A 19,822-nucleotide genomic window follows, 5' to 3' on the forward strand; every position below is an offset into this window, starting at 1 on the left:
AGAAGGTTCTATACAAATATAAGAAGTAATTCAAATTCATAACTTACAGTTTGTTTTGAATATCGCGCAAAGCAACACGATGATTATCTGTCCCTAATTTAGCAGTGTAAAACTAGAGGAAAGGCAGCTAGTCATAACTACCCACCGTCAACTCTTGAGCTACTCTTTTACCAACGAATAGTACGATTGATTGCACTTAATAACATTTCACCACGGCTGGAATGGCGAGCATGTTTGGTGTGAGAGGAATTCGAACTCGCGACCCTCAGATTACGAATCGAGTTCTCAAACCACCTGACCATGCTGTGCCTGGGTAGCGTTTTAAACTTGTATCAAAACTAGCTACCTCCTCTATGGTCCATACATTTAAATTAAGGGACAACTAGAGTAAATAGCCCTTACGTAACTTCATGATGTCATCGAAAATAAATAAACAGATCAAATATTCTAGTCCTCCAGTGACACGGTGGTATGTCTGCGGTCTTACAACGCTAAAAACTAGGTTCGATACCCGTAGTGGGCAGAGCACAGATAGCCGATTTTGTAGCTTCATGTTTAATTACAAAAAAGTGAAATTTTCTATAAGGCCTATGCTGAAAAAGCAAAAATAATTTACTCGCTTTCTCTCATTGTCTGTTAGTAAAGTTAATTATAAATCATTATATTTTCATGTACGAACGACTGAAAACAGAAACCTTGGAAAGGTAAACTTGAATGAATCGTGTACATGTTAGAACAGTTATCTACATGGCCAGCTTTCATAATCGGTTTTATTGTTATTGTTTTGAACAGTAAATACATTAGAAGCTTTCCTATATCTCAAACAGTTTCATCAAAACTCTTACTTTAAACGTTGTACTGATTACAGAAGTCATGCAGAAAACAGTATAGTTTATACATGCACGAATAGGCAGGTATCTACTTGTACAAGGTTTTATAAAGTCCAATTATCTATATTTCTTTTTTTATTATTTATGGCAAAGCTTCCAAGGATATCTGCCTCAGTCATTAATTTTAAACTAGCGACAGGCAGTCAGCCAATGGGGACCATACCTACCACCCACTTTAAACGAGCTGATTGTCACCCTTCTCATCCACTTAAAATTTAATAGGGAAATATTTTGTAATGTCGCATGGATTCGAACCCGACTCCCAGTTGGCCTAACCCTTGTCTTCTTGTTGCTTCTTTTTCCACGTCTCAACTTTCACCGTGAAAACACAGAACGTCTTCTAAAACTGTAGCTTACTTAACAAATCAACTTTAGCCTGTTTATCAGCAGTTTATTCATGTTATTTTATATCATTCTTCGAAATAAAAAGTGTAAAACTGACTTGCAGTGTTTTCAAGTCAGTTTGCGGTTATTAAAATATATTACAGGCAAGAAAATTTCATATTTCAAATCATCCAAAAAACATTTGAGTCTTCAGGTTACGTTATTGAAAAACTGACTTTCTACGACTATAAGCGACCCCTATCGTAATTCCAGGCAGTCTTTTCTTCAAAACGTTCTAAAATAACAACCACGACATAAAATTACTTCTTCTGATTTTTTGTTGACAACAAATTTCATAGCATTTCTGTATTGAAACATATTATTTTATTATTTGAAATTCTTTAAAATAATAACGATGGCCACCTCGTTAGGAGGAGCTCAACTCTCAATCTGAAGGTCAAGGGTTCGAATCCTCCTCACACCAAATATGATCGCCCTTTCAACCGTGGGGGCGTTATAATGTTATGGTTAATCTCACTATTTGTTGGTAAAAAAGTAGCCCAAGAGTTGGCGGTGGGTGGTGATGACTAGCTGCCTTTCCTCTAGTCTTACACTGCTAAATTAGGGACGGCTAGCACAGATAGCCCTCGAGTAGCTTTGTGTGAGAAATTCAAATCAAACCAAACTTACCTCTAACGAGAAACGCCGCTCGGACTTCCTAACGTTGAAATTTTGCACTTCCTTCGTTATCTTACCAAGAATCTCCGACATTGTTGCAGAAGTATAATGAAGACAAATGAATCCTCACATAGCACAGATTTAAATTCAGCGACTTATTTTCATAGTTTTTTTTTTCGAAACGTGAATTAAAGTTTCCAGCTTGATCCCACACTTAACCAATACCAGATCGTTCAATTACATATTAAACTTGATTAATACTAAAATCCAATACCAGTTGATTAAATTGTGATCTGACACAATAAAATACGATCAACGTCATATAATAAACATGACCATATATAAATTATCTGTGCACGTGTTGTTCTAGACCACAATGTCCAAACGCACTGAATATTTTAATCAGATAGTAACTGCTTGGAATGTTCTGACGAATGAAAACAGTGCTAAAAGCCCAGTAATGTGTCCTTTCGACTTCATCACCATAGTACCAGGCCACGATGTTTTCTTTAACATACACAATGTTCAAAGACAGAAACAGCAATTGAAAGACCGACTTTATTATATCATTTCCTTTTTTTATCATATTACTTCAATTACTTAAATTACTTCAAACACGCTGGTAATATAATTTTAAACGGATTTTTTTTAATATATCAAGTAAAATAATGACAGTCACGAAGGTAATCAGACACATGACCCAGACGGACAGCGGTTCCCCAATGTAGACCAAATCACGTGCACTCAAACTGATCAGCTCACTATACAATAAATCCAGATTTAATCTTCAAAGAATAATTCACAGAATAAAATAGTCAATTTTGCTACACATCATACACACTAGAAAAATCAGTACATCTTATATATACTGATGTTAACAGCTACTTGTGGCTTCAACACATCTGAACAACCAGTACATCCTATATATACTGATGTTAACAGCTACTTGTGGCTTCAACACATCTGAACAACCAGTACATCCTATATATACTGATGTTAACAGCTACTTGTGGCTTCAACACATCTGAACAACCAGTACATCCTATATATACTGATGTTAACAGCTACTTGTGGCTTCAACACATCTGAACAACCAGTACATCCTATATATACTGATGTTAACAGCTACTTGTGGCTTCAACACATCTGAACAACCAGTACATCCTATATATACTGATGTTATTAGCTACTTGTGGCTTCAACACATCTGAACAACCAGTACATCCTATGTATACTGATGTTAACAGCTACTTGTGGCTTCAACACATCTGAACAACCAGTACATCCTATGTATACTGATGTTAATAGCTACTTGTGGCTTCAACACATCTGAACAACCAGTACATTCTATGCATACTGATGTTAACAGCTACCTATGACTTCAACAACCTGCACGCAAACATGCATACGGTCAATTACCAATTTCGTTGTTTTCTTTCGTAACAACATTCCAAGCAATTACTGTTCAATTAAAGTATTCCGTATATTTGGACACCGTGGTCTGAAACAACACGTGTACAGGTAACTGACATACACAAAATGTTCATTTTATGACGTTAATCATATTTCTTAGCGACGGATGCAAGTTTCTAATGAGTGAAATAAAGACCGGTGAAGTCGTTATATACACTGAACAAGATAAAACTTGTATGTTTGGATGAGTTAATTATTTGCATCTGCTAATTTGGGATATTCTTCGTTCATGGTATAAAACGTGTTAGGAACAGCATACCGTGTGCTTTAATGTTGTCTATGCCATACAATATTCATAATCTTCTGAACATTAGTAGATAAGGTTATACAAATATCATGAAAAGTTTATTTATAAATATACAGGTGTTATCGTTTTTTATAGAAAGACTTGAACAGTTTGGTTGTATTTATAAAATTAGAACTTACCATTGATAGATTACAATAACCAATAAAGAACGAACTTACCTTGATACTTATATTATAGTGAACAATAAACAATAAAAAACAAACTTGCCCTTCATACTTACATTACAGTGAACAATAAACACAGAACTTGCCCTTCATACTTATATTACAGTGAACAATAAACACAAAACTTGCCCTTCATACTTACATTACAGTGAACAATAAACACAGAACTTGCCCTTCATACTTACATTACAGTGAACAATAAACACAGAACTTGCCCTTCCTACTTATATTACAGTGAACAATAAACACAAAACCTGCCCTTCATACTTATATTACAGTGAACAATAAACAAAGCATGTACACTTGATACTTACATTACAATGAAAAATAAACAAACTATGTACCTGTGATATTTAAATTATAAACAAAGAATTTAGCTGTAATATTTACATTAAGGTTTTATTCATATAGCGAGAACATATTTTAAACATTATAATTTACTGAGAAAACATTCCAAATATTAAAAACAACAAAGAACATATGCAACACCTTCATTTATAGTGACCATTAAAATACTATTTTAAACCATATAACTCAAAACGGACTTGTAACATTATTAAGGTCTTAAAATACTTTACAAAAAAAATCAAATTAGAGACAAAAACATATTGAAGTTTTATTTCTAAACTATAAAAAGGTCAACCATTTCTATGCAGTACAATTCTGTCACCTACTTTTTAAATTTGGAATTAATATCAAATGACTATCCATAGGAACCTGTTAGCTTCGGGGTTGGGAGGGGGGCAAAGTTGAATCTGTATATATTGTTATACGTTTCTTCACATTACGGCAATGTATCCAAGATAAAACTTTATGGTGTTTTAACAGCTGTTTTCAAGGCTAAATGAATATACCTAAAAGTAACGATTTAAAACATGTAAATAATACATTCAAGTCATCTAGTCCTATATTCTTCTGAAAAACGATCTTTACAAAATCACTTGTTTTGTGGGCAAGACTGCTAGTTTACATATCTTTCAATAAGAATATAAACATATGTATGAACAGTAAAAACACAATAATCAAAAGCATTCCTTTTTTTAAATAAATATATTAACAGTGTTCTTTTGTTAAACTGAATTAGAAATGATTCATTTTCCATACCAATTTCTTAATATTACAAGTAAAAAATTTAAATGAAAAGCAGTTTGAATGCTTGTTTTAGTAGTTCGATTGAATCTGAACAAGTGCTATCTCCAAATAACTGTCCCTGATTTTGGGGAAGATAGTAAGTCAACAGCACCCACCGCCATCTCTTGGATTACTTTTATCTGATCAAACAGTGGGATTTTGATGGTCACTCTTGTAACACATCTATGGCCCTAAAGTGCAGAGTGCATTTTTCCAGCAATAAAGCACAAATCCTAGGATTCACATTTGCAGCAAACCAGCTACTAGGTTGAGCCCTGCCAAATTTCAGGAATCGAACCCAATATTTTCCAGACAACAAATAAATACTCTACTAACTGAGTTAGAGGGTTAGCCTCTAGTGCTTGCTAGTATAAATTTTCATAACAGGTAAACCACCAGAATCTTTTTCTCTGAAGAAAAAATAACTGAATAAAATGGTGTCAGTTTTTTTCTGAGGGGTGGTTACCATTGTTCAGAACAAAAACAAAACCTCTAACACACCAGTCAAGAGCTCTTCCACCAGTTTTTTCTGAGGGGTGGTTTCCATTGTTTGGACCAAAAACAAAACCTCTAACACACCAGTCAAGAGCTCTTCCACCAGTTTTTTCTGAGGGGTAGTTTCCATTGTTCGGACCAAAAACAAAACTTCTAACACACCAGTCAAGAGCTCTTCCACCAGTTTTTTCTGAGGGGTAGTTTCCATTGTTCGGACCAAAAACAAAACCTCTAACACACCAGTCAAGAGCTCTTCCACCAGTTTTTTCTGAGGGGTGGTTTCCATTGTTTGGACCAAAAACAAAACCTCTAACACACCAGTCAAGAGCTCTTCCACCAGTTTTTTCTGAGGGGTGGTTTCCATTGTTTGGACCAAAAACAAAACTTCTAACACACCAGTCAAGAGCTCTTCCACCAGTTTTTTCTGAGGGGTAGTTTCCATTGTTCGGACCAAAACAAAACCTCTAACACACCAGTCAAGAGCTCTTCCACCAGTTTTTCTGAGGGTGGTTTCCATTGTTTGGACCAAAACAAAACCTCTAACACACCAGTCAAGAGCTCTTCCACCAGTTTTTTCTGAGGGGTAGTTTCCATTGTTCGGACCAAAAACAAAACTTCTAACACACCAGTCAAGAGCTCTTCCACCAGTTTTTTCTGAGGGATGGTTTCCATTGTTCGGACCAAAAACAAAACTTCTAACACACCAGTCGAAAGCTTTTCCATCAGTGTTTTTCTGAGGGGTGGTTACCATTGTTCAGATCAAAAACTAAGCCTTTAACATGGCAGTCGAGAGCTCTTTCATCAAAATTATAAACTTAACCCTCCAGTAATTGCTAATATTTTTTTAGCAGTTCAAACTGTCAACATGATACCAAAGCTTGCTTCTCACATACATAAAAAAAACATTCTTTTGTAATAAAATACAAATAGTTTTAATATAATGTTAAAAATAAATAATACTTATAATTTGTAATCACCTAGCTGTTGCATGGCTTCATATACAAAAGGCAAAATATCATTATGGATTATATAAGGTTGGTCAAGCATTGTACTCATACAGTGAATATTGTTAACTGTTGAAATCTGTGTAAGGTGATTATTGTTAACTGTTGAAATCTGTGTAAGGTGATTATTGTTAACTGTTGAAATCTGTGTAAGGTGATTATTGTTAACTGTTGAAATCTTTACATAAATGAGTATTGTTAAATGATGAAATCTTGATACGTAAAGTGATTATTGTTAACTATTAAAATCTTTCTACATTAACTGATTACTGTTAACTGTTGAAAGTTGTCCACATAAACTAAGTATCATTAACTAATAAAAATTAATAGATTCTAAAAGAGGTTTCAGCCAGTGGCATCACATAACTATTGGTTTATATACTATATATGTACACATGTAGATTCCGGATAAAGAACTTCTGTTGTTCAGATACAAAGAACATGCATTTCCACATGCAGAGTAGCATGACTGAAAAATATAAAAATGAACACCGAGCATTATACAAAGAAAAATCATGAAACATGAGTCACCACTGCACCATAAAAATGCAGAAACTTACTCAGCCAAAAATGCACTGCACAGTGGTCAACAAATAAATAGCTTCATTAGTGACAACAAATTAAATGAATTATAAAACCCAGGAAATGTTAAACATGATTTTGCATTAATAGTTTTACATTAACATGATTAAGAAACATAGTAAACTAGGTGCTTGTATTACTTGGTACTCCAAGTTCATGCAAACATTACTGAAATGTCATAGCAACTTCACTATACACATATAAAAGTTGCTTTTACATGATTTCTTATAGGTATAATATTTACTTTCAAATTAAATTAACTTGTTACCTTTTACATTGAGTGTAACTTATACGTCATATGACAAAGATGAGAAAATACCACAAATTACGCACGTAATTAAAATGTTAAGATAACTGAATGTCTTCAATGGATTTGCTACAATCATACACCAGGCACAAAATATTAACTATATGTCATAAAGTCAGATTGAAGATACAGATATATAAACTTATTATTTGACAACAATGATTTTCGTCAACAAATAAACTGTGTTCTTTGTTGATACTGCTTACTCACCAATAAACACAGATGTTTATTCATCAACAAATAGGGATAAATAAAGTGTGTTCTTTGTTGATACTGCTTACTCACCAATAAACACAGATGTTTATTCATCAACAAATAGGGATAAATAAAGTGTGTTCTTTGTTGATACTGCTTAATCACCAGTAAACACAGATGTTTATTCATCAACAAATAGGGATAAATAAACATTTTTCATTACCTCTAACATGCCAGTTAGAACATAACACAGATGTGTTTTGTTGACAGCATTTACATAAACAGATACTAACCCCCTGAAACTCTTGCTTCCTTTAAACTTAAGTTAGGGGTAATGTTTTAGTAAAACCCAAAGTAGGAGATTTCTCAATAAATGCTACCTTTTTACCTTACCTTAGTATTATTAAACCAAGAATGTTTACTATGTTGTTACCGATTGTCTTATATGTCTGTCTGTACTAACAGAGCCTGGTTAGGGTGCTCATCTTGCAACCTACAGGTTCGAACCTTATCACCTAATATTTCATTGTTTATGTTGTTGTTTTCAGTGGGCATTATAATGTTACAAACAATCCCACTATTCGATTACTGTAGCCCTAGAGCTGATAAAGTATGGTGATGACTAGCTGCCTTCCCCTTAGTCTATCACTTTGAAATTAGGAACGGCTAACACAGATATCCCCCCCCCTATCGAGTTACCTCACAGGAAATTCTTCAAACAGACCATACAGTGACATGGCGAGTACAATGAGTGGTCTTGCATCCTACCTCTTTCATTCGTAGTTCTTCTCACACTGCATGAGTTGTAATTCTTTAAAAACGTGTGTGTACTTCAGTTTACATCTTACCATTTCGTTTTTCAAGTCTCCGGGAGGGCAGTGACAAGTATACGGACTAACAATGTTACAATCTGGGCTTCGATTTCATGCGATGGACACAGCAGATACCCCAATGTGGCTTCAATTTAAAAACAAACAAACTGTTTCTCAAGTCAACGTTTTCTCTACATTCTTATATAAACAAGAAGGTAAATTCCAGTTTTCTTCGTCTTTTCAGATACAATTTTAGTAAATTTTTAATATAAGATTTAGTTATTAACAAACACTAGCCAGATTCTAATAACCTGTTTACTTTATAATTAAACTTGTTTTTCTGCATTATTAGAAACAAAATTATTTTATTTCTAAAACTGGCTTTAGGCAGTTCATGGTATTTAGGTGAAAATATCATGTGTGTGTGTGTGTGTGTGTGTGTGTGTGTGTGTGTGTGTGTGTGTGTGTGTGTGTGTGTGTACTTTATAGCAAAGCCGCTTCGGGCTACCCGCTTTGTTCAACCAGAGGAATCGAACTCCCATTTTAGCAATGTAAATCCATACACTTACCACTAGGGGGCGTAAAACATTGAAGCAAGAGTATCTACAGTTAGTCTTAAATATTTATTTTCAATTTTACTCCACAAATGCACTAGTACAGATTAGACCTGGTATATAGTGTATTCCCAATATGTAGGTCCTTCTTTTTCTATACCTCTTCTACCAATGCATACTTTATCACTTTTACGTTTGAGCCATAACTATGTATTGTCCTTATTAAAGTAAACTTTCTAATAAACTTTATGCAACAACAGGCCTAAATACAATTAAATGGAAAAAAATGACGTGTCTTTCGTGTAACCTATTGCGTTGAAATACTTTTTTTTCATAATTAAAAAAGTCACATATATTTTGTCACTACAACATAACATTACAGTTAAAATAAAATCTGAAATTATAGAAGCGTGTGAACTGAATTACTACATGTACCTTACTGAAGTTTTATAACAGTTAACTGTCTGCGCAGGCTTACGACACTTAATTTAGGTTTCAGTACCCATGATGGGCAGAACACAGATATCCAAGCGTGTGGCTTTGCACTTAACCAAACTAAAATTAATGCTTAGAAATATGTGTATAGGCAACCTTATACTAAACTACTGTTTAGTAAGACTGATAAGTGCAAAACTCTTAAATACATCTGTTTAGTTCAGTTTAAGCTCAAAGCTATACGATTGGTTATCTGCACTCTGTCCATAGCAGGGACTCGGATCCTGAATTAAAGACATACATACAGTAACTCATGCAGAAGGAATGAATTAGAAACATTTAACTCGTGCGTACAAATAAAACTTCAAATTTATTCAGTAACATACTAGATACGTGAAAATTATGCGGTTACATTTTTTAAAGATATGAATAAAAACACCCAATATTTTTGGTTAAAACCAGGCTCTCGAAAATATTAACTAGACATTATTACTTTCAAACACGGTAATCTGCTCAGACATTGGTCACGTACGGTGTTATAGGAGTCCAATATGTTATTGAAGACTATATTATATACAGAATATAGTTGAACTCGTTTGTCTTTTAGCGATTTCTTTTATCAAAGATAATTTTGTTTGTTTCTGAATTTCGCGCAAAGCTACACGATAATTATCGGAACTAGCCGTCCCTAAATTAGCGGTGTAAAACTAGAAGGAAGGCAGCTAGTCATCACCACCTACCGTCAACTCTTGGGCTACTCTTTTACCAATTAATAGTGGAATTGATCGTTACATTAAAGCTCCTTCACGGCTGAAAGGGCAATTGTGTTTAGTGTGAGGGGGATTCGAACCCGCAACCCTCGGATTACGAGTCGAATGCCTTAACCACCTGGCCATGCCAGGTCTATCAAAGATAATGTGCTGTAGATAAAACTATTAATTCCAGTATCAACGTGATTTCTCTACTGGAACGTGTGTGAATTTACGAGAATGACTTAATTGCGGAAATTCCCGAGAGGAACTCGTGAACTAGGTTACCATACAAACACCAGCTGTACAGGCAGGCATGGCTTTTAACATGATAAATTGTGAAAGTGTACTTGAAAAGCGTGCGTGCGTAGCCGTTCTGTTTGTTTATTTTATAAATTCGTTCTAAGCTACCCAAGAGCATTCTGTGAACAGTCGTCTTTAATCTTGAACTGGTATGCTAGAACCTCCCCCCCTCTCCCAATGGCAGTGTATTAAATGTAAAAGATAAAGCCCGGGTTTTGATATTTGTGGATGGTATAACAGATAGCACATTGTGTTTCAACGATGTACTAAAAATTGTTTGTTTGTTCGTTTTTTTAAATTTCGCGCAAAGCTACACGAGGGCTTTCTGCGCTAGCCGTCCGTAATTTAGCAGCATAAGACAAGAGGGAAAGCAACTAGTTATCACCATCCACCGCTAACTCTTGGGCTACTTTTTTTACTAACGATTAGTATGATTGACCGTAACATTGTAACGCCCCCACGGCTGAAAGGATTCGAACCCGCGACCCTCGGATTACGAGTCAAGTACCTTCACCATTTTGCCAATGTACTGAAGAGATACCACGTGACTATTTTAGTGTCATTTGTAAAATTAGGCCAATCATTCGGTGAACTTTAAATAAATATGCCAAATTAGTAGAACTTATTGTCAAATAAATAAACTGTTTTTAATATCATTAAATGGGTTGTTCTTTTTTTTCTTCTATATAATTCCAAAGAACCCGTTAACAATATAAACAGTCACAACCTGAATGTATTTTACAATTAAATAGATTTTTTGAGTTGCATTCAAGTGTGAAAATGCTTGACACACAGTGCTGCCCTAAATACAATAACTCATTCAATTCAGTCGTGATATTACGCCTATCCCCGTCATATAAATTAATATAAATATATTGCAGTAGAATATAGGACACTGAACTATTCAAGTCCAAACCACAAACCCCTTGGTTTTAGCATAATGTGGCCAATGCATCTTAAAACAACTAATTCCCAAACTAGGGTTAAAAAAAGAAAAAATATATTTATTCATCAAATACTAAATTTACTAGCAATCTTGCATATTGTTTGTTATTAAGATTTAAAGTAAGTAATATCATGTAAGGTAAATAGAGCATAGTTCGCTCTATCTACGTCAGTATATATACATATGTACACTGACAGTATGTGATAAAGCACCAGACTTAGCATTCTGTAATTAAAGTTCACTAATATATTGCAAATAAGAAAACATACTTTGTCTTTAACTAGCTAAACAATGTTATTGAAATTTTCATTAGGTATCATAGGATGAGTAATATATACTGGATGTAATTTTCAAGTTATTCTTAAAAATAAAACGTACCTTTCTTGATGCGTTTTTGTAACGAATAATGGCTAAATCCATCAACTCTCTGACCAAAATTTCTCCGTTTCCACATGGTACTATCACCCGAATGGTGTCAAAGATTACTGTCACTTTCATGTTCTTTTGCTCAATAGTATTTCCCCTAGATTTTCGTCTACAAAGTGCCCAGTCTTGTCACCGAAGTACAATATCAGTCTCCATATTAACTACCTAAATGTTAACCGAGAATACAAAAAATTGTGATTTAATTTCCTAGTGACGTGTACTCATAGACACACTTTTAAAATGTGCCCATACTTTAATCTACTAAGCTGACGTGTGAAATATTCAGTTGTACTACAAATATTATAAACTGTAAAATAATATGTATAGTAGCCTTATAAGTGTTTAGATTATTTCTTCATAAAGTTGAGCGTAGGTGCTATGAAGCGGAAATACCCGTCTCTTAACACTTAAATCTAAGTGTCTAACTCGACAGATGACAATAAGTTAATACTATTAGTACTAATATTACGTAATAACTGGACAGAAACAACTTACCAGTTTCAGTAATAATTGATATAATCTTTATCTAGCAACTTAGAAAACTTCGTTGGTTTATTATTATATATCATGTCGTAAGTTTGTCTTTTCGTTTGTGAAACGCTCATCTAATTATGACGGTTATTATCAAGCAGAAAAAAAAAATCACCCACAAAATTAAATTGTCTAATTCATACGAAGTGTTACTTAACATTATTAAATAATATTATTGCTTTCATCTCCATAATAAATACAGAAGGACATTGGTTAGTTTGAGAATAAATCGTGTTTTCATAAAATGGAAAGCTTTGTTTATAAACCAAATTGAAATATTAGGCTTAACTCTGATTAGATTATTTTTAATAATGTTTTTCTACGTGCTTCAAAGCAGACGAGACCAGGCGCACCTGAGAGTCCAACCCACGAAGTTCTATGCTGCTGTCGTTGGCTGATCCCGATTTCATTTTTCGACGCCTTTCTCTGACCTCGTCGTTCTATTTATTTTTCTTTTTGAATATTTTTTTAAAAAATTAAGTTAGGTCATTACTAAATTAAATACTGTACTTACAAATCTAAGTTCAGCTATTCAAATATCAATTATCACAATACCCAAGAACAGGATGATATAATAGAGATTAGCACTAACGCTACCATACTCTGCACTAACCAGATCCACTGACAACCGCTTGCTCTCGCGAGAGGCTTATTTGTGATGTGAGCGGGACGAACATTTGATAGTTGGAGGCTTAGTTGAACTATCGTCCTGGTTGTTTGGTCCAATTGTAACCGTTGGCGCTTCAAATAAATACCGATGGTGACTGTCGGTTTGAAATACAGGCTGAACAACTAGTATATGGATTATTTTTAACGGAAACAATTATTTTAGTTTTAAATAACTACGACTAGATCCGGCTGCACCTTTCATTTTGTGGAAACCAATGAGACATATGAAAAAACGTGGTTTGGCTTGGTTTTAATTTCGTGCAAGGTTACACGAGGGCTATCTGCGCTAGTCGTCCCTAATTTGACAGTAAAAGACTAGGGGGAAGGCAGATGGTCATCACCACCTACAGCCAAATCTTAGGCTACGCTTTTACCAAGGAATAGTGGGATTGACCATAACTTTATAACACTTTCACAGCTAAAAGGGCGAGCACGCCTAGTAAGACGGGAATTCCAACCCGTGATCCTCAAATTGGTAATCGAGATTCCTAGCCGCGGGCCATGATAAGCTTAACAATCAGAATATGTTAGGCCTAACTGCCAGACTTGCATGGCATTGTCTAAGTTTACAAGAAATTCGTTCAGTAAACTCTAGAAGTCAATGAATTAACGAGCATTAAGAGCTTTGTTATTTTAAAAAGCTACACAATGAACTAGCTACCACCATACGCACTAACCACTCACTTGGCTATACTGTTTGCTGTTAGCACAATGTCACTCAAAGAGTTATCTGTGCTGTGCTCATCATGGGTGTCGAAACCAGAATTTAGTGTTATAAACCTTCAAAACTATATTCGAAGGCAAGCTGTAATGATTCTAATTCGTATTGTTCCATTTCATGAATCAGTGTTTTTGCCTTGATTGTAACTTAGACAATTTCCGTCTGAAGCCAGTTCACTCACCTGGCCAAATCCCAGGAGAATGGTATACTAAAGAACTGAGAGCAAATACTATGTTAAAAAAGACCTTTCCTATTAAACTTTAAATCCCGAGTGGAACAGCGGTATGTCTGCGATCTCATAACGCTACAAACTAGTTTTCGATACCCGTGGTAGGTAAAGCACAGAAAGCCCTTTTCGTAGTTTTTTGCTTAACTACAAATGACCAACAACCTAATAAATTGTAAGGAATGTTTTCTAAAAACAATGTACGTCTCTGCTGTAGGAAGCATGTCCATTTCTATGCGAGGTCTGGTGGAACGCTTCCCCCTAAAATGTTTGAAAATACCGGGAGGTTGAATCTTGAAGTATGTTAACTACAAATGTTGCATACATATAATGTGATGTATTGATTTTATTGAAGTTTTTAATACAGAAACTGTAGCTACACGTCATGAAATATAAATAAGGTCTTGGCCTGACTGGCTTTATCGCTTCCTACGGCTTTATAAATCAAATTATTATACTAACTGATTGGTCTTTTACCATGACTGTAGAACAAAAAATAATATATTTGTGTAATTGTCTTAAAAGAAACAAACCGTATAATGTTGACTATCAGGCAGTAGTAACCCAACAGCTGGTATTGTTGACTATCAGGCAATAGTAACTCAACAGTTGGTAATGTTGACTATCAGGCAAAAGTAACCCAACAGTTGCTGATGTTGGCTATGAGGAAATATTAACCCAACAGTCGGAAAAAATAAAAACCTCATCATCTTAGAAGTTTTGTTGTGATTTATTCTACAATCTGTGCAAACGTCTGGTACTACCAACCATTTCCGTTTCTATAAGTGTCTTCTTAATACGTTCAAGTCTATGAGACTGAAGCTGATAAAAGTTCAGTTATTTTAGACTACATATCTTAGCAAACCTCACAATAAAATCTCAGAAATTTTAAAATTCAATTTTAAAATATCACTTTTTTAACGAACTAAAAAAGAGAGGATATGTGCAATATGATTCCATCCCTAAAGAAGTCTTTCTTGCTCATAAATCATGTCGAAATTGCAGTGTAATGTTTTATGACCATAAAAGGTCGTTCAGTAAAGGAATCGATGGGTAATGAGCTATGTATGGTTCATATGTCTCATTAGCTTTTGTGTTGATCAAAACACCTAGTAAACAACAATAAAAAAACAGTTTATTTAAAACAACATTACTCAGAAGCTTGATTGTTAATATAAAATATAAATAACCAATTATAATTTTGTATTACCTTTTCTACTGTAACATATCTCTCGTCGTGATTTCCTGGTTATGCTGCATGTCTTCTTACTGCAGTTGGTCACCATACATGTCCTTGTTTGCTCTAGTACTAAATTGTTATCTGGATATGCAGTTTTTCTGACATTTAACGACATTAGTATGAAGCCATTTTTGTAACCCATACCACCCAACCTTAATGTTTGTTTGTTTTGAATTTCGCGCAAAGCTATTCGAGGGCTATCTGCGCTAGCCGTCCCTACTTTAGTAGTGTAAGATAAGAGGGAAGGCAGCTAGTCATAACCACTCACTGCCAACTTTTGGGCTACTCTTTTACCAACGAGTATTGGGATTGACCGTAACATTATAACGCCCCATGGCTGAAAGGGCGAGCATGTTTAGTGCGACCGGGATTCAAACCCGCGACTCTCAGGTTATGAGTCGAATGCCTTAACCCACCTTGCCATGCCGGGCCCAACTTTAATGAAATTGAACTCAATGTCTGTGTGAAAAAGAATAAACGTTTCATCACTTTGAAAGTGTAGTTGCGGTCCGTTCTCGAAATGTTACACAAGTATTAAACGTATATGATGTGCAACATAACAAATAATTGGTGCATATGTAATATTAACAAACTCTCAAACGTACCGACTAGTTAGTTAATTCTGTTTTATTGTGTTTAAAATTCTTTTAGACAGGACAGTCACTTTAACACACGTCTTTTGTTTGAAATTATGCACAAAGCTACATAATAGGCTATCTGTGCTCTGTCCACCACGGGTATCGAAACCTGCTTTCTCGGGGTGCGAGTCCCCAGACATACAGCTGTGTCACTGGGAGGAGGGTGGCACACGCTTGTCATTTATTCGGAAATGTAATTTTGAGTCAGTGTCAAAACTACTACAACTTAGCCCTAACCAGAAAATTGATTCTTTAAATATAAACGGTACTAAGATAAAACTGAGTCAGTTCGGTAAAGAAAACGAGGCTGATAAACCGACAGCACTAACCAAAAATTACACAGGTCTATAAATTTTATATTCTGTGAAAACCTTGCTGGTGTATCACGTAGCGTCGTTAGGACTAACATGCCCTATAAACGACTTAATAATCATACCACACACACGCGTATTGGTATCATTTTATTGTGCGAGTGTCCAAAACACCTGTTGTCAAATGTTGCTACGAAATCTGTTCACGTTTACAGTGTTATCCCGTTCGTGGACTATCAATACATTTCCCGTGTCAACGAACGATGGTTGCCAACGTACAGATGTTAGGAGTGGATGCCCGTTTTGATAAATATTAGTCAGTATATTTACATATGCATCTAATACTATATCAGAAGGTAGAGAAAAATAAAAATATTAATTTAATGTATTGAATTATGATCGATTTTGACTTCATCTAGTCCTAATTTGAGATTGATTACAATAATTGTTTATCATTTTTCTCACCACTTCTGCTGAATTTGCATCAAAGTATTAAAAAGAAAGCGAAAGTTGCGGCATCTCTTAGAGATGTTTGTCATAAATCAAATAGCTCACTCAGTACTAGTGTCGGATAAAGAACGGAATAATGGCGTTAATAAAAACAAGGGTAAAAAACAAAATGCAAAAGGGGCAAAAATGAAACAAAGAGGTAAAGTCTAAGAAAAATATATATATACATAGATTCACAAAGTAAACAAATTATATGAAAGGATAAACAGAAGGGTAGGGCTTGATAGCGAGTGTTGAACAATAGTGGAAGTCATTGATTAGAAAACTGCATTAACAATAGCTAAGTTATTAACTCAACTGAATAATATGGTTTCAATAACTAACTTAGGCTTAGCTGTTATTAGTACCGTTTTCAAAAACAGTTTCTTGAATTTATCCGTTTCGGCTCTTTGTATGATTTTATCATCTAGATTCTAAACTAACAACCGAGTCTCCATAACTAGAAATAAGTTTCTTGTAAATACAGTTTTGGGTTAATTTCTTCAATTACTTGTGGTCCATTACTAATAAATGTTCCAATTTTAACATACATCTGACTTCCAGCGTGTCTTAGCTGGGAGTCGGTCAAACTTTACGATAGCGTCCGGCATGACTAGGTGGTTAAGACATTCGACTCGTCATTTGAGGGCAGCGGGTTCGAATTCCCATCACATCAAACATGCTCGCTATTTAAGCCGTGGGGACGTTATAATGTGACGGTCAATTCCACTATTCGTTGGTAAAAGAGTAGCCCAACAGTCGGCTGTGGGTGGTGATGACTCGCTCTTTTCCTTCTAGTTTTACACTGCTAAATTATGGACGGCTAGCGCAGATAGCCCGCGTATAGCTTTGCGCGAAATTCAAAAACAAATTTTACGACAAAAGTTGTGAACAATTCAGTAGCACAGCCAAGTCTCGCTCAATCAGCGTGCATTTCCGCGATCCAATACATCATTCATATGTTTTTAACTCCATGAAACTTATCTCCCAAGCCTTGTACACTTCCTGCTCATCCATCGTAAATCTGGACCCACCCAAACTTTCGTAATTTAACATGCCACAAAGAATCTATTTTAAAACTTGATTGTGCTTCTAGTAACAAAATGATTGTGGACTTGTTACAGGCTTCTATTCGTCTGCTGGTAACGAAATTTACTGTTTTAATCCCGAAAAAAATATCTTATGCTTGCTGAATCAGTTAAAAAGGCGAGTAATTAAATAATATTTTATTACAGTTAAACAAAATATTTATATTCGAAAAAGCAAAATACGTGTCTATTTCTGTAGCAGACTTCTTTTTTCCACTAATATAAGTGTGTACATTTAAAAACATTTTGCGTAACTTATTTCAAAATTAAATCTCTTTGGAATTGCAGCTCTCTTTGGAACGATTTTAAGTTTTTCAAAACCGCAGTTAACATTTAATATACAGCTGGTTACAGAAGAACATGTTAATCGGAGTCACTTTAGTAACTAAATCCTTTATTAGATCCTGGCTTAGTCGATGAAGTGTGTCTCAATGGTCTTCCAAATAACTGATAAACAATGTAGGATGTTGAAGGTTCAAGTGAACTGTACTTCAACTTTCTCCTGAATATTTATTTTTATAAACACCAGAAGAGTATTTACATTAATAATTCAGTGGCGAATTACTAAAAGCACCAAGAAAACATGTCATAGAAAAATTAATAAAAAATAAAAACTGACAGTTCTGTATCTCTTCAATGAGCCACAGAAAGATCTTAAAGTTCATGTAGAAAATGTCAAAACATTACTACGACTACAATATGTGTTTTGCATCTCGGAACGGCTGGTATTAATATTAACACTTTTATTGATAAAGAGAGAACAACGTTTCGACCTTCTTAAATCATCTTCAGGTTAAGAGAGAGTGAGTTTGAATGTGATCGTTGACAGACACGTCTTAGAGACGAGAGTATAAACGGGTACGGGATTGTAGGGGGCGTTGCAGGTGGATGTTAGGTTTGCAATGGTCAACTCGTAATATCGTAGTTCTGATGTAGTTGCGGGGTGGCAGCACAATCGAGAGGGTCCAAGCGCCATATTTGCGCATTTGTCTGATTGTTTTCGGTGTTTGACAATGTCAGTTTAACAGAAAACAACAGAATGTTGTGTTCCTTTGTGCAAAAATCGTGGTGGGCAAGGTGTGTTTCCATGGACGGCTTCACAGACATCGGAAGCCAAGGAGAGGGCAGCTCGCCAAACAAAACGCCCGAATCGGAATGCAACAGTAACGTCAAGCCAGAGTTCACCAGAAAGTTCACATTCAATGCATGGAGTGCGAAGTATAATAACTTCAAAGCTGTGCACACCATGACATCTTTCTCGTGACATACAATTTCTGCTCAATATATCTTTATGACTTATAACTAAGTAAACATAGTCTCTCCCCGGCATGCTACAATGAATTAATCATTTTCGTAATTAAAATACTCATTTGTGACAAAATCCTAGTCTTAGTAAGCACAAAAAAATCAAGGAATGTCACAAACGCACTATTACCATAAAACTGAAATTGTTTTGTTTCATCATGCACCTGCTATATACTCGTTTTTTTTAGGCCTAGATGACATTGAAATCAATAACAAGGTCCATATTATCGCCCATTTAAAAGTTCATGATTCACTTGAGAAAAAGAAAATTTGTCGTAATACACAAATACAATACACACAATGTATTTATATATTAGTTATTTCACGTTCCTAAATAAGTTACATACGGCATACAAGGGTAAATTGTTGGGTATTTACCCGGTAATTGTCCGCGTCAAGAGAAGACAACAACAAACAAGGTGAAGGAACCTGACGATTGTGCTGCCACCGTGCGAATGCGGAAACGCGCTAGTTACGAGCTTCCCCTTAGTATAGGCAGAAAGGTATACCTTTATATTGGTTTAATTTTGGTTTCAGTTGCTGCATAAGTAGGGCTTCTTTGATTTTGCGTTTGTTTATACCAGCCGTTCTGAGCTACATTTTTATTTCAAGTGGGTTTCTCGTCATCAAGAAGGACGTGTAAAGAAGTTAAACTATTGGGTTGAGGAATAATTCGTGAGCGTTTTTTCAAGTTAAAAAATATATTCATAAATGAAACGCTTTCGCAAAATATTTCATGTCATTTGATAGATAATTTTTTGCTCTAATAGATGGTGTGTTTGATTTTCATATGTCTTTAATTTTTGCTTTCATTTTCAGTTCATTAAAT

The 19,822-nt window shown here is 35.0% G+C and overlaps 1 protein-coding gene across 5 annotated transcripts in view; it reads right to left on the reverse strand.

The window, feature by feature from the left end:
• LOC143233604 (partitioning defective 3 homolog) overlaps positions 1-13,593 on the reverse strand; it is a 69,389-nt gene extending 55,796 nt beyond the window's left edge. Inside the window, exons 1-2 of one of the 5 annotated variants that reach the window (XM_076469984.1) lie at positions 12,660-13,593; positions 11,728-11,940 (exon numbers count right to left, since the gene is read on the reverse strand). In XM_076469984.1, coding sequence (XP_076326099.1) covers positions 11,728-11,847 — 120 coding nt within the window. In that variant the 5' untranslated portion in view covers positions 11,848-11,940; positions 12,660-13,593. Of the gene's footprint in view, positions 1-11,727; positions 12,300-12,659 lie in introns of those variants that run through there. The other 4 variants (XM_076469985.1, XM_076469990.1, XM_076469988.1 and 1 more) reach the window with 4 other exon arrangements.
• Between the last annotated feature and the right edge of the window lie 6,229 nt (positions 13,594-19,822).

This window comes from Tachypleus tridentatus, chromosome 12, assembly GCF_004210375.1.
Source record: "Tachypleus tridentatus isolate NWPU-2018 chromosome 12, ASM421037v1, whole genome shotgun sequence".
Classification (NCBI taxonomy): Eukaryota; Metazoa; Arthropoda; class Merostomata; order Xiphosura; family Limulidae; genus Tachypleus; species Tachypleus tridentatus.